The sequence below is a fragment of the Hypanus sabinus genome, chromosome 28, assembly GCF_030144855.1.
Source record: "Hypanus sabinus isolate sHypSab1 chromosome 28, sHypSab1.hap1, whole genome shotgun sequence".
Lineage (NCBI taxonomy): Eukaryota > Metazoa > Chordata > Chondrichthyes > Myliobatiformes > Dasyatidae > Hypanus > Hypanus sabinus.
This window is the reverse complement of record NC_082733.1, coordinates 38,608,620-38,635,476: the sequence shown is the minus strand read 5'-3', so window position 1 is coordinate 38,635,476 and position 26,857 is coordinate 38,608,620. Positions and strand designations below refer to the sequence as shown.

The window sequence follows — 26,857 nt, the reverse complement described above, 5'->3', positions numbered from 1 at the left end:
TGCCCAGTGGAGGGCGCCGATGCTGGTGGAGGTGGGGGGTCATTGCCTGGCTGCTGCTTGTGTGTGGGAGGGAGGAGCTGGTGGGGGGGGGGGGTGGCTTTGGAGTTCTAATGCTCAGCTGACACTCGTTCTTTGAAACAATCTCTGCTTTCATGGATGTTTGCGAAGAACGAGAATCTCAGGATGTATATTGTATACATTTAGCTGATATTAAATAGAACTACTGATAGGTAGAAAAGATACTGGACTGACAAGAAGGAACCTCATAGAAAAGGAGAGTGGACCATGGGAGAAAGGGAAGGAGGAGGGGCATAAGGGAGAGGTAATAGGTGCATTTAATATCAGAGAAAACAGGAGCGCCCCGAAGAAAGAGTGACAGTAAAAATGTTAGAACCCTAAAGCCCCTCCTACTCCCCTCCCCATGCTTCTTATTTACTCTCCACCCACCTGGCTTCACTGATCAGCTTCCATCTTCCAGTACTCCTTCCCTTCCCCCCACCTTCTTATTCTGCACTTTTCAGTCCTGAAGAAGGGTCTCGACCTGAAACGTCGACTGTTTGTGTACTGCCATAGACGCTGCCTGACCTGCTGAGTTCCTCCAGCATTTTGTGTGCGTTGCTCTGGATTTCCAGCATCTGCACACTATCTTGCAGTCATCATTCCCGTTCAAGCCTTGAGCCAATGTTTCACACTGATTCCTGGGAGCCCAGACTGCTGTGGAGTATTGCTTTAATGAGAGACAAATGCCTTTGTGTTTCAGTTTATGTTTTATTAATAATATATTTACCGTTAGCTGGCCATAGGACAAAGTGATACATTGAGCTCAGAACATGGAGTGCAGTGGTGATATTAATCATTGAGTCGTAAGAATGCTAACAGTCTGTTCCACTAATCATCAAACGTCCATTTAGACTCATCCTAGACGAATGCCATTTTATTGCAACACCCTCCCCCTCACAACATCCCTATCATCTCCACGCAGGTCAAAGAAGGACAGAGATCTCGGATGTTCACCAGACAGCAGGGCAGTTGATGGGGAAGAAAGTGGATTCAAAGGTGAATTTAGGAAGTTCTCATGTTGGAGAGGGAACTAATCCACAGTCAGACAGCAAACGGACGAGCGGAGAAATGACGAGGAGATGAGTAGGGTTCGGCGGAAATTCAGTAATCTGGTAGTGGCAGAAGGATTGTCCGGATGAAGTCCTTGTATTTCACTATTCCATTCGGGGAAATGTTGGCTTCCTGCAACAGCTCATCAACTAAAAGAAGAAATTAAAGTATTGAGTACAAGAGTTGGGATGTTATGTTAAAGTTGCATAAGACACTGGTGAGGTCGAATTTGGAGTGTGGAAGATCAGGGGGACCTGGGAATACAGATCCATAATTCCTTGAAAGTAGTGTCACAAGTAGATAGGGTGGTAAAGAGAGCTTTTGGCATATTGGTCTTCATAAATCAAAGTACTGAATACAGGAGCTGGGATGTTGAAGTTGTATAAGATGTTGGTGAGGTCTAATTTGGAGTATGGTTTGCAGTTCTGATCAACTACCTACAGGAAAGATATCAATACAGTTGAAAGAGTGCAAGAGAAAATTTACAAACACCTTTGGAAAAGTTAGGACTTTATTCCCTGGAGCATAGGAGAATGAGGAAAGATTTGATAGAGGTATACAAAATTACGAGGGGTATTGATAGGGTAAATGCAAGCAGTCTTTTTTTCACTGAGGTTGGATGAGACTAGGACTAGAGGCTATAGGTCAAGGGTGAAAGGTGAAAATATTTAACGAGGAGGAACTTCTTCACTCAGAGCGTGGTGAGTGTGTGGGATGAGCTGCCAATGGAAGTGGTGGATGCAGGTTTGATTGCAACATTTAAGAGAAGCTTGGATGGGTACAAGGATGGGAGGAGTATGGAGGTCTATGGTCTGAGTGTTAATTGACAGGACTAGGCAAAATTGCAGCTTGGTATGGACTAGATGGGCCAAAGGACTTGTTTCTGTGCTGTAGTGCTCTATGACTCCATGTACAGAGCTTAGCTCAAGACCAATACATCTTTATCATTACTGCAACATACAAGGAATAGTCAATGCTACTTATCCAGAAGTTATTTGGTTAATTTAATGCAATCAAAGTTAATCCCAAAGCCCCACCCTTCCATCCTAATGTACCCAAGCTACTCCATTCCACTTGTTGGGATGTCTCCCATAGACACCAGATGGCCCACTGTTGGTCCTGACCCTTTACCAAAGTCGTCGTTGTTTTACTGGGCCTGGGACACGGTGACGGGAAGTTCCTAGGTGTGTGGAAACTGCAGTTAGGGGCCTCATGAGCAGAGAGGCTCTCAACCACGGCATTGTGTCTGTGTTGCTGACTGGAACATCTGGGAGCTCAAGACTTGCTCCAGAGACTCGAGCGTGTGAGCCAAACTGATGACCAGTCTCTCGTGAAAACCAACCTCCCCTCTATTGACTTTCTCTACACTTCCCACTGTCCCGGGAAAACATCCAGCGTTTTCAAGAACCCCTCCCACCCTGGATGTTCTCCTCTGCCCTCTTCCATCGGATAGAAGATATAAAAGGCCAAAGCACAAGGGCAGTTACTACCCCACTGCTATCAGTCTCTTTTACACTAAAGATGAAGTCCTAATCTCTCAAGCTACTTGTTTGCATGCAACAGCGGCCACACCCCAGTGCACTGCTCTGACAGCTGAGCTAAACCTGGTGAAGGCAGATAGTGGCCTCATAATAGGGACATGCCTGTCCTAGCATGCAAAGCCAGCTGCAACAGACTGGGCGGATGAGATCTACAGTGCTAGGAAGGCGGTACTGCTAGGCTCCGTGGAGAGCAAAGGGCATGACGAGGCACAGAAGACATCATGGTCATCCACTGCAGCCAAGGAAGATCCCAGTTTGTGACGCATGTTTGTATCACCGGAACTGGACTTCTGAGGTCGAGAGAGTGCAACTGCCCCAGTGCAACGGCTTTTCCACTTTAAAATCTCACTCCCCCACAGTTTTCCTGTCATCGTTGGACATGATGGACATTCTACAGATGCAGGAGATCTTGAGCAACACACAAACAAAATGCTAGAAGAACTCAGCAAGTCAGTCAGTAATAATAGAGGGGATAAGCAGTTAATGTTTCAGACTTGGTGAAGGGTTTCGGCCTGAAATGTTGACTGTTTATTCCTCTCCATAGATGCTGCCTGACTTGCTGAGTTCCTGGAGCATTTTTGTGTGTGTGTTTACAATAAAGATGAAATCTTAATCTATCTGTTTTAGTGCTCCTGTCTGTGGGATCTTGCTGTGTGCAAATTGGTTGCTAATTTCCTACATTACCACATTGACCACTAAAGGTGGCACTTTGGTAGTAAAAGATTTTTGAACCTCCTGAGCTTGTTGAAGATGATATACACTGAGTGGCCACTTTATTAGGTACACCTATACACCTGCTCATTAATGCAAATATCTAATCAGCCAATCATGTGAGGGCAATTCAATGCATAAAAGCATGCAGACATGGTCAAGAGGTTCAGTTGCTGTTCAGACTAAACATCAGAATAGTAAAAGAATGCGATCTAAGTGACTTTGACCATAGAATGATCGTTGGTGCCAGATGGAGTGGTTTGAGTATCTCAGAAACGGCTGATCTCCTGGGATTTTCGTGCACAGCTGTCTCTGGAGTTCACAGAGAATGGTGCAAGAGACATCCAGAGAGCAGCAATTCTGTAGGCAAAAGCAATTTATTAGTGAGAGAGGTCAAAGGAGAATGGCCAGACTGGTTCAAGCTGACAGGAGGGTGACAGTAACTCAGATAACCACGTGTTACGACAGTGGGGTGCAGAAGGGCAACACGTCGAATTTTGAAGAGGCTGGGCTTCAGCATGAACACACACTCAGTGGCCACTTTATTGGGCACAGGAGGTATCTTACTCAGTGGCCACTGAGTATAAATGCAAATCTTTCTCTGAGGAGCTGATAACTCTGTTGCCTTGTTTGCTCACCTTCCCTGTTGGTCAGTTTCTCTCCCATCTGCGTCAGCTTGGCCCGCAGCTCGGCGGCGGTTATAAAGCCTGCTTTCTCCTTGTCTGCCATTAACATGGCGTCCAGAATCTCTCTCTCGGGGTCCTCTTGCTGCTGTTGCTGGTGGATGATGGTGAGGAAGGTTGAGAAATCCAGCTCACCACCACGTTCTGGAGCCAGGAATGAAAGGGTTAACATGTGAATAACATTTGATGTCCCTGGCCCTGTATGTACTGGAGTTTAGAAGAATGAGGGGACACCTCATTGAAATGTATTGAATAGTGAAGAGCCTAGATAGAGTAGACATGGAGAGGGTCTTTCCAATAGTGGGTGAGTCTAGGACCTGAGGGCACAACCTCAGGATAGATAAACATCCCGTTAGAACAGAGGTGAGTAGGAATTTCTTTAGCCTGTAGGCTTTATTGCCACAGACGGCTGTGGAGGCCAAGTCATTGGGCATATTTAAACCAGAGGTTGACAAATTCTTGATGAGGAAGGATGTCAAAGGTTATCAAGTCAGGTCAAGTCAAATCATTTTTTATTGTCATTTCGACCATTACTTCTGGTACAGTACACAGTAAAAACGAGATGTTTTTCAGGACCATGGTGCTACATGAAACAGTACAAAAACTACACTGAACTATGTAAAACACCACAAAAACTACACTAGACTACAGACCTACCCAGGACTGCATAAAGTTCACAAAACAGCGCAGGCATTACAATAAATAATAAACAAGACAATAGGCACAGTAGAGGGCAGTAAGCTGGTGACAGTCCAGACTCTGGGTATTGAGGATTCTGATGGCTTGGGGGAAGAAACTGTTAGATAGTCTGGTTGTGAGAGCCTGAATGTTTCGGTGCCTTTTCCCAGATTATGAGGTGAAGACAGGGTTGAGAGCAGGGGTGCCCAACCTTTTTATGCCACGGAGCCTTACCAGTAACCAAGGGGGCCAGTGGACTCCAGGTTGGGAACCCCTGGTTGAGAGGAATCAGCCATGATGGAATGGTGGAACAGACTTGATGGGCCAAATGGCTTAATTCTGCTCCTGTGTCCTAAGGTCTTAGAGAAAATGCGAGGAATCCAAGGTGACCAGCCCTGCACCATCCACACCTGTCCCAGGAGCCTCTGAGTCCAGGGATGTGTCTCCATTAAAGTGCTGTTCCTCTCCTTTTCTCCCTACTGACATACACACATACTCGCACGTGCCACACCTTGTTGACCTGAAGTGAGATTCCAATAGACAATAGGTGCAGAAGTAGACCACTTGGCCCTTCGAGCCTGCACCGCCATTCTGGGATCATGGCTGATCATCTACTATCAATACCTGGTTCCTGCCTTGTCTCCATATCCCTTGATTCCCCTATCCATAAGATACCTATCTAGCTCCTTCTTGAAAGCATCCAGAGAATTGGCCTCCACTGCCTTCCGAGGCAGTGCATTCCAGACCCCCACAACTCTCTGGGAGAAGAGGTTTTTCCTCAGGTTTTTACCTGCTGGAGCGCTATCGGAACAGGAGATCTCAGCTCTCACTTCACCGCTCTTCAGTAAGATCTCCTCAGTAATCTCTCCATTCAATGTTACCAAGAAACAGCATGAAAGCAGGCCATTCGGTCCACTAAATCTATGCTGGCCATCAACCACCCATTTACACTAGTCCTTCATTAATCCCATTTCACTCTCCCCACTCCCATCAACTCCCTTCCCCATCCCCAAGTCTAGAACTTACCAAAACACTAGGGGACACTCACTGCAGCCCATAAACCTACTGAACCTCTCAAACTGAAGCACCTGGTGGAAACCTATGCAGTCAATATTCAAAGTAAATTAATTACCAATGTACATATACATCACATACAGCCCTGAGGTTCATCTTCTTGCAGGCATACTCAATAAATTTGTAGAATAATAACCATTACAGAGTCAATGAAAGACAGCCCAACTTGGGCGTTCAACCAAGTTGAACAAACTGTGCAGATACAAAAAGAAGAAATAGTAATAATAATAATAAATAAATCAACGATAAATATTGAGAACGTGAGATGAAGAGGCCTTGAAAGTGAATCCATTGGTTGTAGGATCACTTCAATGATGGGGCAGGTGAAGTTGAGTGAAGTTATCTCCTTCGGTTTAAGAGCCTGATTGCAGTAGAAGGTGCAAACGCCACCCAGGCTGCACCTGAGCTCAGGGTCAAACCCAGGTCTCTGGTGTCGTGAAGCAATGGCTCTACCAGCTGTGCCATTGTGCCAAGCATAAGCTAACTCCTAAACTAATTCTCTTTCACCCATTACTGTCTGTGTTGAACTGTTAAGCAACACTTCAGTTTTAAAATTGTCGTCCTTGTTTTCATTGTCTCTCCCTATCTCTGTAATCTCCTCCGCTTTGTATTTTTGCATTTTTCTATGTCTGATCTTTCAAATCATCCCTGATATGCAAACATTGTAATGATCACTGCAATGTCCCTTCTGCTGGAAAGGATCCAGGTTCTGAAATGACATCCCCAAGAGAGTCCTGGTTAAGCCACATCAAGGGGTTGGGCGAGTAGTTCTGGTCAACATTTTACACAGAGGATCCACAGGCCTTACAGGACTTATCTTGCCTCTGGTAAGATGGCGGCACGCTCCAAATGCAGCGGCTTCTACGGGGTCAACCAAAGGTGGTATTGTCCTTTTTAAACATTTTTTTAAACGATTGTAAGACCCTGTTGAATGGTAAGAACTTAAAGTACCCCAACAGCAAGTCACTCATTGGCAGAGAAACTGGAGGAGCTGGACTTTGTGCAGACCGTGATGCTGCCTGTGACAGAGAGGCTTCAGTGCGCAAAGTGGTATGCAGTCTAAGAGCGAGTGAATGCCTTTGTCACTTTTCTAGTGATTGCAAGACCCTGTTTTCATAGTAATTAATTAATTTCTTTATTTATTGAGAGGCCCTTCTAGCCATGCTGTCCAGTAACCCCCGGTTAACCCTAGTCTAATCACAGAACAATCTAATCAAATTACCAATTAACCAATGAACCAGTACATCTCTGGACTGTGGGAGGAAATTGGAGCACCCGGAAGAAACCCACGCAGTCACAGTGGGACATTTGTGGTTTGGAATGTTGCAAATCCAATTTATTGGTTTATTGTTATAGGGGTTTATGTGGCCTCGGTTGTCGCGAGGACTAATCTCAAACTGCAGTACCGCCTGTTTGCTGCCACCAGGAGGAGCTGTGGAGTCAGATGATCCACCAGAGTGCTGCCCCCTAGTGTCTGCTGAGCAGAAAGCAAGCTGTATTGTGTTTGCGGACTGCCGCAACCTTCATGGACTCAGGGACTTGGACTATCTTTTTTTTGTAACTGTATTTTACTGATATCTTATGTGTGATGTATGTGCCATGTGCTGTGTGTGACTGTTGGTACTGTGCTTTGCACCTTGGCCCCAGAATATTGCTGTTTCATTTGGCTGTATTCATGGGTATTCATGTTTGGTTGAGTGACAATTAAACTTGAACTTGAAGGTGCAAGAAAAGTATACAGATGATAAAAATTAAACAATTGCAATTATTAAGAAAGATGGATCATGCTGAGTTCTCTTCACCACGAAAGCTGACAGTTTAAGATTGTTAAAAGGAGTTCGTGAGCCAAAATAAGACCATAAGACATAGGAGCAGAATTAGGCCATTCAGCACATTAAGCTTTCTCCACTATAGCTGATTTATTATCCCTCCTAATCCCATTCTCCTGCCTTCTCCATGTAACCCTTGTTGCCCTTACTATTCAAGAACCCATCAACCTCTGCTTTAAATGTACTCAATGAGTTGCACAGCCTCACCACCCTCTGACTAACGAAACTCCCCCTTAAATCTATGCTTCCCTTTGTTCCGATAGGCTTTCCTAACCCAGAAGTTCGTCACTTATAAACCTAACCGGTAATTTAGGAGAAAGATGTTTATTGAGGGAGGGCTTAGAATACGAAGGCACGAGAGGCAGCAGCTGCCGGAAGCTGGAACTACGAACAATCTCTGGTGGACCTCAGGAGATCGAACAGCACCTGCGGGAGGAAAGGCACTGTCAATGTCTCGGGTCAAAACCCTGTGTCAGAGCTGAATATACTGAAACCATATGGATCTCAGTCCCCATGGAAGGAGCTGGGAGGGCTGGCAGAGATATATTCCAATGGAAGAGAAAAGGAGTGTGACCGGGTCAGAAAAAGTGTCAAGATGCTCAACAGAGAAATGTTGGCAGAGTTTCGTTGAGCTGAATGACCTGGCTCGTGCTGTAACTAGTGAAAAATTCACCAATTAGCTTTATTTGTCAATTAAGACCATCAGACATAGGAGCAAAATTAAGCCATTTGGCCCACCGAGCCTGCTCTGCCTTTTCATCATGGCTGATCCATTTCCCCCATCTGCCCCAGTCTCCAGCCTTCTTCCCGTAACCCGTCATGTACATCAAAAACATAGAGTGAAATGCATAATCTGCATCAACGACCAATGACCAGTCCGACCACGTGCTAGTGGCAGCCTATAGGTGCCACTACGCTTCCAGCACCAACCCAGCGTGCCCACAACTCACCCTAACCCTAAGTTGTTGGAACGTGGGTGAAAACCCGGAGCACCCGGAGGAAAGATACACAGTCAGACGGAGAATGTGCAATCTCCTTACAGGCAGCAGCCACAACTGAACCGCAATCAGTGAAAGCTGGTGCAGTTAAGCAACGCGCTAACCACTACGCCCCGCCAGAAAATCGGAGGTACCTATGTTATGGTGCAGCAAATGTCTCCGCACCTCGCCGGGAGTGGGGCTGGTCCCCAGGCATCGCAACACCGTGATCAGGTCCCCAGAACAGATCTTGCCTTTCCGCTTCTTGTCGTACAGGGAGAAACATTCTCTGAATTCTGCGGAGACAAGATGGGGTGAGTCATCACACGAGCAGTCAGCTGCTTTGCAAGGCCCCACTACACATGAGATGCACTGTTACAGAAGGGCCACTTTGGTTCATGCTTTATCCTGGTAAGGAGCAGGTGTGATTGATGATACCTCTGTATCTATACTCTACAATATCTGGTCGCTGCAAACACTGAGGTCATCTACAACTTAATTGGTACCTGAGAGCAGTTCACATCTCACAGGCATTTGTAGAGATGTGTTTACAAGTCAGGTGAAGTCAGCATGACTTTCATTTCAAATATATATACTGCAGGAGCAAGCTGGCTGAGGTACATAGTCACTGAGGATTTGACAATGGTTTATAGGAATGAGGTTTAATGTTGGGCTAAGCCAAGGGTTCTCAATCTTGCTTAATGGCATTAAAAATGGTTGGGAATCCCTGGGCTAAATCTTTCTGTTTATCATCCCAGCAAGGCACACAAAATGATTGAGAAACAGCAGGTCAGGCAGCAGCTGTGGCGAGGAATAAACAATTTGATGTTTTGGGCCGAGGTCTTTCGTCAGGACTGGAAAGGAAGGAGGGTGGTGCTGAAGGATTACAAGCTAGCGGGTGATAGGTGAAGCCAGGTGAGGGGGGTGGGGAGAGGTGGGTGGTGAAGTAAGAAGCTGGAAAGTGATAGGTGGAAGAGGTAAGTGGATGAAGAAGATGGAATTCGATAGGAGAGGAGAGTGGACCATGGGAGAAAGGGAAGGAAGAGGGGTACCAGAGGGAGGAGGAGGGGTGAGAGGAAAACCAGGATGGGGAGTAGAAAACGAGAGAAGGGGAAGGGGAGGAGACATTACTGGAAGTTAGAGAAATCACTGTTCATGCTTGGGTTAGAGGTTACCTAAATGGAATAAGAGGTGTTATTCCTCCGTCCTGAGGGCGACCTCATTGTGGAAAGAGGAAAGGCCGCGGACCAACGTGTCAGAATGGAGATGGGAAATTGAATTGAAACAGGCAGGCATCCCTTAGGTTTGGTGCATCCCTCTGACTCTCCCATGTCCTACCCCCAAGCCTCTGTCGCTATTCCCACTCTTCCCTCTGTATCGTCCTGTACTGTTCTATGTTCTATGCTCACCCCTCCTCAGCTGGATTCACCTATTGCCTGCCAGCTGGCTTTAATTTTTAATTATTTACAGATACAGCACGGCCCAACAAACCTGCAGAGCCCAATTACACCCCTGTGACCAATCAACCAACTAGCCTGTTCGCCTTTTGGAAACAGGTGCACCAGGAGGGAACCCATGGGGTCACAAGCAGAACGTACAAACTCCTCACAGACAGCTGCGGGAATTGAACCCAGGATGCTGGCGCTGTAACAGTGTTGTGCTATGCCACCGTGCCGCCCCATAACGCAATTCATTGGTGATCACTTTCAGCAATTTTTTTTCCCTATTCTAAACTTCCTTCCCAATGGCAGCAGCAAGAAGAGAGCGTGGTCTGGACGATGGGAGTTCTCGATGATGGATGCTTATTTCTTGTGGAGTGCTCCTTGTAGAAGTGCACAATGATAGGGAGGGCTGGTCTGTATCCACTACTTTCTGTAAACCTTTATCTACACTTTCAAAATCTGCCTGCATTATTTTCCGTGTGTTGGTGTACCTGTATCTTTACGCATTATTCTCTGTGTGAAGTTATTAAAGAGTGAATGAATGTGTTTAGCACGGTTACAGGCCCTTTGGCCCAACAAGTCCATGCTGCCCAACGACACCCATATGACCCATTAACATACCAACCCATACGTCTTTGGCATGCGTGAGGGAACCAGAGCACTCAAAGGAAATCCACATTGTCATGGGAAGAATGAATGGACTCCATACAGACAGCGGCAGAATTGAACCTGGGTTGTTGGTGCATTATGCCACTGTGTCACTTAAAGAGAAAAAAATAATTAAACTTGCTCCCTCCCTTCCCTGCACCTCTTTAGCTTTCAGTCCAGATGAAGAGTCTTAACCCAAAACGTCAACTGTCCATTTTCCTTCGCAGATGCTGCCTGACTTGCTGAGTTTACTTATTTATTCATTTATTTATTTATTAAGATACAACATGGAATAGGCCCTTCTGGCCCTTTATGTTGCCCAGCAACCCTCCAATTTAACCCTAGCTGAATCACAGGGCAATTTACAATGACCAATTAGCTTACCGACCAGTACGTCTTTGGACTGTGGGAGGAAACCGGAGCACCTGGAGGAAATGCGTGTGGTCACGGGGAGAACGTACAAACTCCTCACAGGAAGTGGTGGGAATTGAACCTCAGTTACTGATGCTGTAAAGCATTGTGCAGGTCTTCCAGCATTTTGTTTTCTCCCTGTATTCCAGCATCTGCAGTCGTTTGTGTCCCCACCTGAACTCATGCTGGGATCAGTCCGTCTAGTTCACGCTGAGGACCCTGATTCCTCATGTCCCATCCAGGCCCGAGACACCAGATAATTATAGTCCCTCTGGTTCTGAAAGCCCGCTAGACTATTGACCAGTAACAAACTGGGCTTCATTTTGAGATGATGGAGGTCTATTTTTTAATATAAAAGTCAAAGGTTTCACTCTCCAAACAGAACCCAATTCCACTTCTCCTTTCAGAATCAGAATCAGGTTTAATACCACTGGAATATGTTGTGAAATTTGTTGTTTTGAAGTAGCAGTACAGTGCAATACATGATTATAAAACTATAAATTGAAATAAAAGTATCTAAGATTAAAAATTATATATATAATATAAATATGAACACACACACACATATATATATATATATATATAAAATAGAAGCCATCAGATTTCTGAATGGACATTGAACCCATGAACACCTCGTCACTATTTTTTTTCTCTTTTTGCACTGCTTATTTAATTTCTTAAATATATATATACTTCTTACTGTACTTTATAGTTTTTTATTATTATATATTGCAATGTACTGCCGCTGCACCCCAACATAAATCTCATTCGGATTTGGATTCTGAAATTAAATAAGTGGTTGAAAAGCAGAGCGACTAAAGCAGCGAGGTAGTGTACGCGGGTTCATTGTCCATTCAGAAAGCTGGTGGCGGAGGAGAAGAAGCCGTTCCAAAAACTCTGAGTGTGTGTCTTCAGGCTCCTGTACCCCCTGCTTGATGGTAGAAATGAGAAGAGTGCAAGTCCTGGGTGGCGGGGGTCCTTAATGCTAGACGGCGCCTTTTTGAGGCACTGCCTTTTGAAGATGTCCTCTTTCAAAGCTGTGTCCAGCTGGTAGGATCAGGTGTCCTGAGTTCAATAATAAATTACCTCTGACAGTTATCAAAGGACCACAACAAAGCAGAGCCTGGAGCAATTTGATATGTCACTAATCTACAAAGCTGTTCCCTGTCACCTGATTAAATGCCTCTGGGTATAATTGTTTCTGTTAGTCTCAGGGTGTGCCTGTAAAGAATACCATGCGTTTAATGAAATTGTTGTAGGTTTCTTTCCCACCACCATTGCAGAACATCTCAGATTCCTTTCCCCCGATTACCCCCAGTACACAGAGGAGCTGAGAGAAACCAAGAGGGTTCAAGAGACAGGACAACAGATCAGCAGAGGACTGATGTCTGTCGACAAGTGTGGCTTGTCTGGCAAGTTGAAGTTGTGGTGCTTGCAGTCCGGACTGATGCCCTAGGTAATGTAGCCACTGACTGTCTATGAAGTGGCAATGTCCCTTGTTGAGGCGATGGAACGGAAGATAAACAATTATGTGAAGAAGTGGCTTGGAGTGCCGAGCAGCCTCACCAATGTTGCAATCCACAGTAGCCAGACAAAGCTTACCATCCCAGTGCAATCCCTTGTTGAAGAGGTCAAGGTAGCCAAGGTAAGATCATTCTTGATGCTTTGAGACTCAAAAGACCCTGTCATCAAGAACACCCAGCCGAACCCAAACTCAGAGTTTTGGTACTCACCACTGCCAGCTCCTCTCCTGACAATCTGAGACCATGGAGATTGGAGCTCTTAATTCCAGGTGTGATTCCTGTGGGATAATGTGGGGTGGGTAGGGAACCTGTATTATCCAGTGGGAATTGGGGGAACCATCATCCAAAGGATGCAGCTATGATGGAGTGGACAGAGGTGGGTCCATGCATGCTCAGCCATATCATGGGAGGGGTGTATGTGGACAATATAACTAAAGGCCCAATTGCTGACTTCAGGAAGGTGGAGGCTTTCCTGTCACTGTCCGTAAGGTGTCTGTCCATTCTCCCCGTGACCGCTTGGTGCTCCAGTTTCCTCCCACCTTCCAAAGACATTCTGGTTAGAGCCTGAAAGTTGTGGGCCTGCAATGTTGAAGTTGGAAGCATGGTGAAACTTGCTGGTTGCTCCCCCCCACCACCAGCACATCTTCAGACTGTGTTGGTCATTGACGCAATGACGCATTTTACTGTGTGTTTCCTTGTCTCATGCATGTGTGACAAATAAATCTAATCATAAACACTGGAAAGTCTTCAGATGCTGGAAATCCAAAGCAAAACACACAAAATGCTGGAGGAACTCAGCAGGACAGGCAGCATCCATGGAGATGAAAAAAACAGTTGACGTTTTGGGCCGAGAACATTCTTCAGGAGTGGAGAGGAAGGGGGAGGACACCAGGATATAAAGGTAGGGGAGGGGAAGGAGGATAGCTAGAAGGTGATAGGTGAAGCTGGGTGAGTAGGAAAGATAAAGGGCTGGAGAGGAAGGAATCTGATAGGAGAGCTAATTTTAAATAAAGCTAATTTCTTTAAAACTTTAATCTTTAAGAACAGCTTCTTTCCCTCTGCATTAGAATTTTGAACAGTCCATGAACCCATGAACATGAACTCACTTCTTTTTGCGCTATTTATTCATTTTTAATATATTTCATATTGTAACTTATTTTGTATGTATTGCACAGTGAACCAACAAATTCCATGACATATATGTGATAAAAAACCTGATTCTGATTCTGATGAAGGTGAACATTTGCCAGTCTACATTGGGGATCCACAGTGAAGAGAGCCAACTGCTTTAAATTCCTGGATGTTGAAATATTGGATGAACTGTCCTGGGGCTAGCACAGGGAAGGCTCACCATGACTCTACTTTCTTAGAAGGTTCAAGATGTTTGGATTGTCACCAAAAACACTAATAAACTTATGTAGAAGTACTGCTGGAAGGATCCTGACTGGTTGCAAAGTGGTCTGGTATGGCAAATTGAAGGCAGGAATGTACGAGGCTGCAGAGAGAAATGGACTCTGCCCAGTACAACACAGGTACATCCCTCCTTGCCATTGACAGTATCTGCAGGAGGTGCTGCCTTAAGAAAAAGCAACATCCATCATCAAAGATACCCACAATCTGGGGTATGCCATCTGCTCACAGTTGTCACAGGGCAGGAGGTACAGAAGCCTGAAGACTCTCACCACCAGGTTCATAAACAGCTTTTTCCCTTCAACCATTCAGTTCTTGAACCAATCAGCACAATCCTAATCACTAACTCAGTATAACAACACTACGACCACTTTGATCATTTTGCACTGAAATGGACTAATTGTGTTCTTTCTTGTATAATTTCTGTGAATGTTGCTGCTGCAATTAAGTTTTTCATTGCCAAGCTGACCTTTGGATGGATGGTTGAGCTTCGCTCATTATGCGCCATCTCGTATGATGTGGGCAGTCATGGTCTTTTCATGACTATGATTGCTCTTGGCAAATTTTTCTACACAAGTGGTTTGCCATTGACTTCTCCTGGACTGGGTCTTTACAAGATGGTGATCCCAGCCATTATCAATACTCTTCAGAGATTGTCTGCCTGGTGTCAGTGGTCACATAACCAGGACTTGTGATCTGCACCGGCTGCTCATACGACCGTCCACCACCTGATCCCATGGCTTCATATAGAGGGGGCAAAGCAGGTGCTACACCTTTCCCAAGGGTGACCTGCAGGCTAGCGGAGGGAAGGAATGCCTTACACCCTCTTTGGTAGAGATATATCTCCACCTCACCACCCCAACCTGGTTTAGCAGCTTGTTAATCGGAGTTGAACTGATTACTGATCCAGGCTGTTCTGATTAGGTCTGGGGCACCAGCTGGAATTTAAAGAACATGAAACAATCCCCGGATTCTAACCCATCAACTTGGTTGAGTGGGTGCAGATTGAACAGGAGTCCAGGAGAGTTTCCTGTTTGGGATCATTCACATCCTTAATTTGACACACCCTGCGGTATAGACAGCTCTGAAAGTGTGGCCCTCTCTCAGTAGGAGATCTCTCAGCCAGGAGTGTTTGCTCAGGCACTCAATAATCCTGCATTTGGCCCAGGAATGGTAGGCTGTCTGTGAAAATGGTATGATCAATAGAAAAGGTGTCCTGAGTGAAATAACACCCACATCCTGATCTACAACTTCAAAGATTCTCACCTTGTTGTGGTGGAGAGACTTGTAAGTTCCTGAGGGCTCAAGAACGACATTGTCTGTAGCTTAGTCCAGGTAGCTCCCAAGGTCAAGGGGGAGCTTCCATTCAAAGAGCAATCCAACTAAGATCTCAACTGTGGAGCTGGCAGACGATGACGACACATGACATGGCAGTGAAGGCTGCACCAGGTAAGGGACCCCAGCTGTCATGCATTCCATGCCACTGGAGGCTGAGCCCAATCTGTCACGGACCATGTGGTGGTTGCTCATGCATCAGCCTCCCTACACAGGCATTCTTCATTCAGGGAATAACCCCTTTGGAGAACATCACACTTGACTCCTGGGATCACACTGGTGCTACTACTACACCCCGACAGTCATCAAAGAACTCAGAGTAAAACTGTTTGGTATTGGACCAAGCAACAAGGACACACTCAGCCCCCAGTCTATTATAGTTTTTGACCTATCACACTGTTTGATGTTTCCTGGTGTCGCCTTCCAAAGTCTCTGTTTCTGTTCCTCTCTTTATTATCCGAGGATGCTGTAGTGAAGTGCCTTGGAATTCTTTGGCTCACGAGAGGTACTGTATAAGCACAATCCCAGGCACCTTTCTTTGAGCAGAGCATAACTCCAACCACTGAAATGGAAATGTTTTCCCTTTAACCCCCCTGACACATTCCATCTAATTACCCCCTGTACCTGGTTCCTTCGTCTTTGGTTCACCTCTCCTATCCCTTCTCAAGGTTCAAAGTAAACTTATTAACAAAGCACATATATGCCACCATATACAACCGGAAGAATAATTTTCTTACAGAGATACTCAATAAATCCATAATAGAATAATAACCATTACAGAGTCAATGAAAACCCGCACCAATTTGAGCGGACAACAAACTGTGCAAATACTGATGGCAGCAGTGAGAAGCGAGCATGACCTGGGTGCGGGGATGGGGTGGGTTCCCTGATGATGGATGCTGCTTTCCTGTGACAATGTTGACATGCTCAATGGCTAGGAGGGCTTGTCCTGTGATAGATTGGGCCATATCCACTACATTTTGTAGGATTTTCCATTCAAGGCATTGCTGTTTCCATACCAGGCAGTGATTCAGCCGGTCAATATACTCTTCAACACACCTCTATAAAAGTTTGTCAGAGAGGGAGAGAAGAATAAAATAAGTAGCAGAAAAAGAGAACAAAGATGGTGAAGTAGTGTTCATGGGTTGAGTTAATGTCCATTCAGAAATCTGATGGTGGAAGGGTAGAAGCTATTCTTAAAATCTTGAGTGTGTGCCTTCTGGTTTCCATAACTCCTCCCTGATGCTAGTAATGAGAGGACCTTGCATCAAGGAAGAATGAATGGAGACAAGGAGATTCTGACAGCACAAAGAGGAAGGAGGTTTGACCCGGTTCTGCAGTGGAGGAGTCTGAAGAGAGAGTTTGTGGATTTCAGTGTAATAGGAGGGCTGAGGCTGGATACATACCCTCAGACTGGAGGCAACTCAAAGCACTTTCAAAAAACTGGTGAAGAATAACACATAACTTGTAGTAAGGGTTATACTCACCCTGGATTTCATTTTGGGTAAGAAACTTGGCCTGAAAGTGAGAGGAAGAGAAAATTATTGTGTCCGCATCAGCGACTTTGTCAAAAGCACAAACCTTCTCCTGAGTTATTTTACCATTGTGGTTTTCTCCCCCCCGTTTGCTGTTTCCTTCTCTTACTTCTTAGCCGTGCGTTTGTTGATCTGGGTGTGATCCGAGAATGCCTGACGTAATCTCTGTCTATCTCGTTATCGTCTAAAGTCCTTCAATCCACAATGAACAATGCTCTCTGGATGCAATAAATACTCTGGTTGCTATGGTGATGGGATCAGGCTTCCCACAGGGTCAAATTCCAGCAACCAGCTGCCAGTTCATCTGACGCACAAACACGCACAGCACATGCACACTCAAGGCACAAGCACGCACATACAAAAGACTAGCACACGGGTGCACACGTAAACTAAATAGACATGCAAATGTGCAGACATGTAAATAGTCATGCATGCAAATATACAACATCATCATCATTGTGTGCCGTGTTGTATGACGTGGGTGATTGTGGTCCTTTGACCATGATTGTTCTTGGCAAATTCTTCTACAGGAGTACTTTGCCATTGTCTTCTTTTGGGCAGTGTCTTTACAAGATGGGTGACCCCAGCTATTATCAATACTTTTCAGGGATTGTCTGCCTGGCATCAGTGGTTGCATACCAGGGCTTGTGATATGCACCCACTGCTCGAACGACCATCCACCACTTGCTCCTGTGGTTTCACGTGACCCTGATTGGGGGTGGGGGCACTAAGCAGGTGCTACACCTTGTCCAAGGGTGACCTGCAGACTAGTGGAGGGAAGGAATGCCTTACACATTTGGTAGTTATTTGGTAGAGACCTATCTCCACCCTGCTAACCGTATGCAAATATACGCACATGCAAATAAGAACATATGCAGATGTGAACACATGCAAATATGCGCACACATATGCAAATTGACACATGGAAACACCCACCAGCTTATGCATAATATGCAAATCTCCTTGTAGGATACATCATCAGGCTTTATTGTAAAGTACAATGCATCAACAAGCATGACATTGGGTAAGTGTCAGACTGGGGCTCACTAAGGACGGAGATGCAGTGAGTGATGATCTCCACGACACTTGGAGCCTGTCTGTGCGTTGGCACAAGTATCAGGTAAGTTTTTGGGAGAAAAGCTGCACAAATATTAATAAACCTCACAATGTAAAATGCTGGATGCACTCAACAAGTCAGGCTGTATCAGAGGCAAGACAACCGGAGACAATAGGTGGTGAATCAAAGGGGTGGCAAATTTCTGGGGTGGTGAATTTGTGGAATTTGTTGCCACATGCAGCTGTGGAGACCAGGTCGTTGGGTGTATTTAAAGCAGAGATTGATAGGTTCTTGATTGGACATGACATCAAAGGTTATGGGGAGAAGGCTGGGAACTGGGGTTGAGGAGGAGATAGAAAAGAAAGGATCAGCTATGATTGAATGGTGGATCAGACTCAATGGGCCACATGGCCCAATTCTGCTCCTATACCTTATAGGTTAATAGGGTGGACACACTTAGGGTGCTTTCTCTGAAGTGTTGGAGGCTGAGGGGAAACCTGAGAGAAATTTATAAAATTCTGAGGGGCAGAGATAGATAGATAGAAACTTTCTCCCAGAGTAAAAGTGTTGAATACTAGAGGCAATGGATTTACCACGAGGGGGGTGAATGTTTATTTAAAAAGGATGTGCAGGGTAAGTTTCCACACAGAGAATGCTTGGAATGAGCTTCTGGGGTGGTGGTGGAGGCAGAGATGTTTAAGAGCCTGAATGTACAGGGAAAGGAGGGACATGGATTAACACATGTAAGATGCTTGAGGAACTCAGCAGGTCAGGCATCATTCATGGAGAAGAATGAACAGTTGATGTTTTGGGCTGTGACCCTTCATCAGGATACATCATTGTCACTAGGTCCTGGTTCAGGAGCCTGCTGGTTGAACGGAAATAACTGATCCTGAACCTGATGTGGTGAGTCCTGAGGCTCCTGCATCTTCTTTCCGACGGCAGCAATGAGAAGAGAGCATGGCCTGGATGGTGGGAGTCTTTGATGATGGATGCTGCTTTCTTATGGCAATATTCCTTGTAAATGTGCTCAGTGGTGGGGAGGGCTTTTCCTGTGATGGACTGGGCATATCCTAATTGTTCAAGGAAGTTTGGTGTTTCCATACTAGGCTGAGATGTAACCAGCCAGGACACTCCCCACTGCACACCTATAGAAATTTATCAGTTCTAGATGTCATACCAAATCTGCACAAACTAGTAAGTATTTAGAGACACTGCCATGCTTTCTTTTTAATAGCATGTATATGCTGAGCCTGGGACAGATCATCTGAAATCGTCCGAGGAATTCAAAGTTACTGACCCTCTCCACCTTCGACAACCTGACGAGGACTGGCTCATGGACCTCCAGTTTCGTCCTTCTGCAGTCAATGACCAGCTCCTTGGGCTTGCTGACATAGAGTGAGAGGTTGTTGTCGTGGCACCACTCAGCCAAATTTTCAATCTCCCTCCTATATTCTGATTCTGAACCAACTTTGATTCAGACAACGGCAGTGGTTTCGTCAGCAAACTTAAATATAGCATTGGAGCTGTGCTTAGCTTCGTAGTCATAAGTATAAAGTAAGTAGAGCAGGGGCGAATCACATTGCCCTGTAGTGCCCCTGTGCTGATGATGGTAGTGGAGGAGGAGAAGACAATAATGAACCAATTTACCAATTTTATTCTTTGTAAACAACTTGAGCCCCTGACTGAGAGAGTACTGTTTTTCAAATGTGTACTTTAGATTTATCACCTGCATGTTCTGAGGACTAGGTAGTACAACATATTATAGATGAAAAAGAACAGCTTACAGTAACTTAAAACTCCAATTATTATTATTACTGCCCATTATGCCGCTGGTGTTTAGGACAGCAATGAAGGTCCTTCATCTCTGGCAATGTTCACGGCTTCCTCTCAGTTTTTACTACTGTCAGTCATGCAAGTCCTGGGTTGAGACTCAGGAATACCATCGATGTAGGAAGATTTTTCATTGCTGTTTCCATAACAATTTAGTTTTACTAGTCAGGGTTGTTAGCCCTGAGCTGAACCCCTGAACCTGAGGACTGGTGGACCCCTCTTAGTCTGGCCTCTACCCTTTGACCTGTTGGGCATGGGTGACCCCATCAAGAGGCAAAGTATAAAGCCCAGACTCCAGCCAACAGAGCTCTCCAGGTCATTGAGGAACACAAGCCTCCAAGCCTCAACATGGTTTTAGTACTCTTGGACTAATGTTCTTGTTCAAGTTCTACAAAGCCATGCCTCTCCCTGTCTGATCCAGCTTTATTTGATCCCCCTGCAAGTTCCACAACCCTCTGACTCTCTACTCGTGGTTTTGCACTCCCTTATGCCATTGGCCAATTAAACGCAAATCCCTGGAGTTCCTTCTGTAAGTATCCCAGCTGTGGCTCAGGGGGAGCCGCAATATGTGGTGTAAACAGAGAAGAAAAAGTAGTGAGGTAGTGTTCATGTGTTCAATGTCCATTCAGAAATCTGATGGCAGATGGGAAGTAGCTGTACCTGAATTGTTGAGTGTGTGTCTTCAGGCTCCTGTCCCTCCTCTCTGATGGTAACAATGAGAAGAGGGCTTGTCCTTTGTGATGGGGGTCTTTAATGATGGATGCTGCCTTTCTGAGGCATTACTCATTGAAGATGTTGGAGAGGTGAGTCCCGATGACGGGGTTGTCTAAGTTTACAACTTTCTGCAGCTTGTAGTGACCTCCCCGCCATACCAGTCAGGAATGCAGCCAGTTAGAATAATACAGCTGTAGAAATTTGCTAGCGTCTTTGGTGACATACCAAATCTCCTCAAACTCCTAATGAAATATGCCCCTGTCCACCTTCTTGGTAACTGTATTGATATGCTGGGTACATCCTCAGAGATGAAGACAACTTGAGACTTGAAATTGCTCTCTCTCCACTTCTGATCCCTCTATGAGGACTGGTGTGCGTTCCCTCATCTTACCCCTTCTCAAATCCACAATCAATTCTTTGCTCTTACTGACCATATAATATTTTCAATAATGATCATGGATAATTGATTAACTTTCATTTTTGTTCATAGCAGCTTCCCATGTACAGATTGGCTGATGTGTCTTCTAAGTACACTGGGGATTCAATGAAGTTCAAAGCCCGAAGGTCGATTGATAGTCCGGAGGTCGGAGCCCAATGATCAAAGCTTGGAGACTTGACACCAGAGGCCCGGAGGCCTGTCCATGTGTATGGGTGGGTGAGAGGGAGGAAAGGGGCTTCTTTTGTAGTTTTTGTTTGTTTGTTGTGTTCTGCCGAGTGTTGTGGGCATGCCACGTTTGTACTGGAATGTCTGGGAGCATTTGCAGGCTGCTCACAACACACCCTAAGGTTGTGTTGGTTAATAACACAAATGAAATATTTCTGAGTATGTTTCAATGTACGTGATAAACAAATGAATCTGAAAGCTATTGGAGGAATGTAATTCCTTCTTTAATAAAATTCAGGTCATTGGTTGAGTTTTTAGCTTTCAGCTTTTCCAAGTCTCCATGGTTGTGTCAGGACCCATCACCCTTCCCCACCCCTTGTACCATCTGTGATGACCTCCAACATTGCAAGATATTTACCAGATGCCAAGGAAGCCTTGTCTGCAGATTCTCTGGCTGCCACACATTGACAGTAATGGTAAGAGGTCTAAGTCCTGTGTTGTGTGATATTGTTCTGAAAACACGTGCAAGATTCATTGGATTTCTGATCGAGATGCTTAAAAGAGGAAACAATTTTGCTAAAATTAAAGACCAAAGAACTACACAATCAGAGTAAATTCAAGGAACTGGAATTAAATTTCAGCTGCGCATCAGTCAAGGGAGCTTTATTCAGAGATTATGAAAGGATATGAAGATTGCAGATGCTGTGTCTGACCACTCTATAATACACTAGAGATCAGTGAAAATAGGTCGAGTTTTGTTCTAATGCAATGCACGAGGCCAGATGCAGATCAATGCTTTTTCCTCCTCTTTTTCTATAATCTATTTAAGAGTTTATTCTGTGAATATAAAGAGCTTAAATGTTCCAAATGACTGAGTAGCAAAGTAAATGCTGAGATGTCTTCCCAAGTATTTCAGTGTTTCAGGCCGTAATGAAATAGTCTGGATTTTGTCATTTTGGTTTAAATCAAATCCCCATTTAAATCCAGGGAGAGCCTCATCCTCCATCTGGGCACATTGCAGCCCTCAGGACTGACATGTGACTAGCTTAGATGGGCTTCTTGGTCAGCATGGACTGGTTGGGCCAAATGGCCTCTTCCTCTGCTGTTTGACTCCAGCGACTCAGATAACCAGCCTCTTCTGTTTGTGTCAGAACTACCCATTTCTGACGTAAGCATATCCGATTGGAATTTGAACTCAGTTTTGTTTCTGTCTCCATAGCTGGGTATGCGGATTGGTCTGCTGGGGATTACTAGCATTCCTTTTTGTTTTTGCAATGTTCTGCAACTCCCTGTCCCAGTTTGTTCCCTTATTTTCAAAGTTCAAAGAAAATTTATTAATAAAGTACATGTATGTCACCATATGTAACCCTGAGATTCATTGTCTTGTGGGAATACCCAATAAATCTATAGAATAATAACCATAACAGCATCAATGAAAGATTGCACCAACTTGGGTGTTCAACCAATGTGTAAAAGACAACAAGTTATGCAAATACAGAAAGAAAGAACTAATAATAATAAATAAGCAATAAATATTGAGAACCTGAGGTGAAGAGTCCATTGGTTGTGGGAACAGTTCAATGAAGGGACAAGTGAAGTTGAGTGAAGTTATTTCCTCTGGTTCAAGAGCCTGATGGAAACTTCCTGAACCTGGGCATGTGAGTCCTGTATGTTCTTCCGGATGGCAGCAACAAGAGAACATGTCCTGGGTGGTTCTTCCCCTCTCACGAACTGCCCCGATTAAATATTAAACTAGATGGCATCAAAAGCCGTAATACCGCCTGGATGAACCTGGTCTCTTCCTATCGCAGCTGCTTTTTTTGTTCTCTGCACCTTACCCCTTCTCTCCACTGAAAACAGTAGCATTAGGATATGGTCAAAGCATTGGGTAGATGCATGATTGGGAATAGGAGTGTCGAGTAGAGTATGGACTAATTGTCTGGCATTTTTGATGTACAACTATTACTGAGGGAGGAGGTACAAGAGCCTCAGCTCAGTGATCAGCAACAGCTTCTTCCCCTCCATCATCAGATTGCTGAAGTTTATAAACCCATGACCACTCCCTCGTTATTCTTTTTTTGCACTATTGAACTATTTTGTAATTTATACAAATTTCATGTCTTTGCACTGTACTACTCCTGCAAAACAACGAATTTCACATCATAATTTGGTGATAATAAACCTGACTCTGATTCAAACCATGTCTAAGTAAAACGCAGCTGTAACAGATATAAATGTGGCCCATTACTGGGGAGGGTGCAAAACTATCAGTCACGTAGGTCTTTTATAGAGTGGTAGGTGTGTGGATCACACTGACAGGGATGGTGGTAGAAGCTGAATTATTAGGGACTTTTAAGAAACTCTTAGGCATATGGATGAAAGGAAAATGGAGGAATATGTGAGAAGGAAGCATTAGAACTTGTAATAGGTTAAAAGGCCAGCATAACAATGTGGGCCAAAATTGCTATACTGTTCTATATTCTTTAAAGATCCTCCATTCTGATAGGACCTGAAGCTGTAGTCACAAGCATACCCAAGTGGAGAAGCACATGCTGCATTGAGGATGAATAATTGCTGCTTGACTGTTCAAACATAACAGTTTGTATAGTTCTTTTAACTATTCCAAAAGATTTGAAACACCAATCAACCTAAATCTTTTCAAAGTAATTTAAAAAAATTTAGACACAGTAAAAAATACAACAGACATATGACTGAACACAGTGCTGCCCATTTTTTTTCTGTGGACTTTGGACTTTTGTTTCACTTAATAGTTTTTATATTCTGTTTTTTTGCTTGATCTTCTCGTTTTTTTGTGAGGGGAGGGAGATTGGGGGGTTGATGAGTCTGATCCATTTTGCTAATTTTATTGTGCGAGAGGAGGGATTTGGGGGTTGATGTCCTTGCTCCATTTTTGTTCTTTTTTTTGCGGGGAGGTGGGATTTGGGAGTTGATGATCATGTTGCCTTTCTTGATTTCGTGGCTACCTGGAGAATTGAAGGACTTCAGAGTTGTATACTTTGGTAATAAATGAACCTTTGAAAAATGAATGAGTTATTAGGTATCTTATTCAGAGGTGATTTCTCAGATAGTTTGATAACTGAAATGTTTGCATGAATCTGTGCACACCTACCATCCTCCAGCTATCCTGCCCCGCCCCACCTTTTTATTCTGGTATCTTCCCCCTTCTTTCTCAGTCTTGAAGAAGGGTCTCAGCCTGAAACATTAACCGTTTATTCATTTCCGTAGAAGCTGCCTGACCTGCTGAGTTCCTCCAGCATTCTGTATGTGTTGCTTTGGATTTCCAGCGTCTGCAGACCTTCTTGTGTTTATGACTTTCTGATCTGTGTTTGGATGCACTTGCCTAAGTCCAACACAGTTTGAGTGAGAACATTAAAACTTTCAGATTCTTTACAATTTCTGCATTGCCAAAAACCGCTTGCTATTCCCAAGAAAGGTTATTTTACAAAATATCGTTTATACGGCTTGCTATCACATGATCAACACTCTATGGAGCCTACAAGCTTCCACGGTTTATTTATTGAAATACGGTGCAGAATAGGCCCTTCAAGCCCTGCCACCCAGCAATCTCCCGATTTAACCCCAGCCTAATCACAGGGCAATTTACAATGACCAATTTCCCTACCAACCGGTACAATTTTGGACAGTGGGAGGAAACTGGAGCATCTGGAGGAAACCCACGTGGTCACGGGGAAAAAGTACAAACTCTCCACAGGCAATGGTGGGAACTGAGCTCAGGCCACTAGCACCGTGCTGCCCCCAGATGATAGGAATGGTATTTAGAAGTTCCATTACAGTATAGTCCTAATCAAATAATCTTTTCCCTTGATTTACAGGCTGTTTCCGGGGACACACACGGAGACAAACATCCGGTGCTGCTGGCAGATCATCAACTCGGTGAAAGACGCTCTTTGGTCAGCCCGAAACTTGATGGTCTACCAGCACATGGAGGTATCTGTGGCTGAGTGCTGCCGGCTGGCACATTCTCGCCTGCAGGAATACCTGCTGAGGGATGCACTCAGGTTTGGTGCCACCGCGACCAAGGCCCGTTGGGGTAGGATCACAGGTTAAGGTTCATCACCCGCATGAGTGGGAGGGGTCGGGTGGGGAGAATACCCCTCATCGGCGGTGTGGATAGATGAGTCAACATGGTGCCCCAGGAGTGACTGGAAATGTATAGACCGTAAAGGAATGAGAGTCAACGCCTGGATGTTTATTGTCAATAATTTTTATTTCATTGTAAATAAGTCTTTAATCCTTGCCTAAAGTTTGAGAGTCAATGAATGGTTTATTGTAAACATCTTTAATTTGAATAGGAACAGAGAGCCAAAGCATAATTTATTGTAAATAACTTTATTTATTGTATAAGGATTCAGATTTAATGAATAGTTTTTCTATGTAAATAACTTTATTTTGTAATATTCCTGAATAAAGTATTTTTGGAAAAAAAATAATCTTTTTCCCTAGTCATTCTGTATGGCGTGCTGATTTTTCAAAGATGACTAACACATCTTGGGGTTCTGACTTATTAACCCAAAATGGAGTGCCTCGGTAGAGTAGCAACATCACTATAGCTCAGAGCTTTCCAGAATTCAGAGTTCAATACTGGCATCATCTGTAAGAAGTTTGTACGCTCTCTCTCTCTGTGAATATGTGGGTTTCTTCCGGGTGCTCCAGTTTCCTGCCACAGTCCAAAGGTGTACTGGTCAGTGGGCCAGCCGGTCATTGTAAATTCTCCTGGGATTAGCCTAAGGTTTAATAGGTAGGTTTCCGGGTGGTAAGGCTTGTTGGACTGGAAGGGCCTGTTCTGTGCTGTGTAGTATCTCTAAATAAATAAATACACATTCCATATTTTACACAGGGCTAAACCTGTGCTTCCATTTTGTACCCGCCATTGTCAGCCCACCTTACGATGTGATAGTGTTGGTTCTTGTTGCATGCCCTGCCAACACATCACGGCACATTCCTAATACATGTATACAGCCAATCAAATTGATTCTTGATGAACTTCCATCTGGGCCCAGGTCAGTGACATGGATGTGAAATGTTCAACACACAATATACTGTGTCCAAAGTTACATTTCAAGTAGCTTTTCAGACGCATAAAATCTAAAATGTAAAGGAAGTTTTAATTCTGATAGCAAGCCATCAACATTAAAGTATGCAGAATGTACAGCACACAAATGGAGGAAGTTCTGTCACAGGGCAAATAAATAGTTAAACTTACATTCCAAATAAACTGAAATAAACTCAAATAAATTATCCGCAGCCAGTGAGCACAAGGGGATATAGACATTTACTGAGTTTGGTCACACTGTGGAATTCAGCCTGTTTTAGCTCTGTTTTGCCATCATCACATTCTTTACATAGTGATACAGTCTTGTTTCATGTCCAACCTCAAGGTACATTTATTATCAAAGTATGTATACAACATACAACCCCAAACTTCGTCCTCTCTACAGACAGCCATGAAACAAAGAGTCATGGAACCAGCTTGTTCAAATGAAAACGTCAGCACCCCTCCCCTCCCCATGTGCAAACAAAAAAAAAAATCACACAAACAGCAACAAAAAAAGTGAGCAAAATACAGAATATAAAACCTAAACTCAAAAGGCATATTTCAGTTCAGTTCAGTTCAGTGTTCATTATCTGCGCGCTGCCCCGATTTAAAAATCGCCCAGAAGTAGCAACAGAAAAAGGACCAACCAGAATTAGAACTCATCA

The 26,857-nt window shown here is 44.4% G+C and overlaps 1 protein-coding gene across 2 annotated transcripts; it reads right to left on the bottom strand.

The window, feature by feature from the left end:
* Nucleotides 1-754: 754 nt before the first annotated feature.
* Nucleotides 755-17,100, bottom strand: LOC132382603 (calmodulin-like protein 4). Of its 2 annotated transcripts, XM_059952983.1 has the most exons (5): nt 16,974-17,100; nt 16,860-16,890; nt 8,759-8,899; nt 4,001-4,189; nt 755-1,259 (listed from the first exon to the last, which is right to left on the bottom strand). In XM_059952983.1, exons 1-5 carry the CDS (start codon nt 16,974-16,976, stop codon nt 1,162-1,164), a joined length of 462 nt encoding a protein of 153 aa, XP_059808966.1. In that variant the 5' UTR covers nt 16,977-17,100; the 3' UTR covers nt 755-1,161. The 2 variants fall into 2 exon arrangements, with proteins under 2 accessions (XP_059808966.1, XP_059808967.1); XM_059952984.1 differs by lacking the exon at nt 8,759-8,899 and having other exon boundaries at nt 16,974-17,094.
* Nucleotides 17,101-26,857: the final 9,757 nt, after the last annotated feature.

Excerpts from the sequence above, each read along its gene's own strand:
- LOC132382603 (XM_059952983.1), bottom strand. Across the intron at positions 8,900-16,859 it reads TACCCAAAATGAAATCCAGG|AATTCAGAGAATGTTTCTCC; the intron begins GTGAGTATAACC and ends TTGTCTCCGCAG. Across the intron at positions 4,190-8,758 it reads TTTGCTGCACCATAACATAG|AACGTGGTGGTGAGCTGGAT; the intron begins GTACCTCCGATT and ends TCCTGGCTCCAG.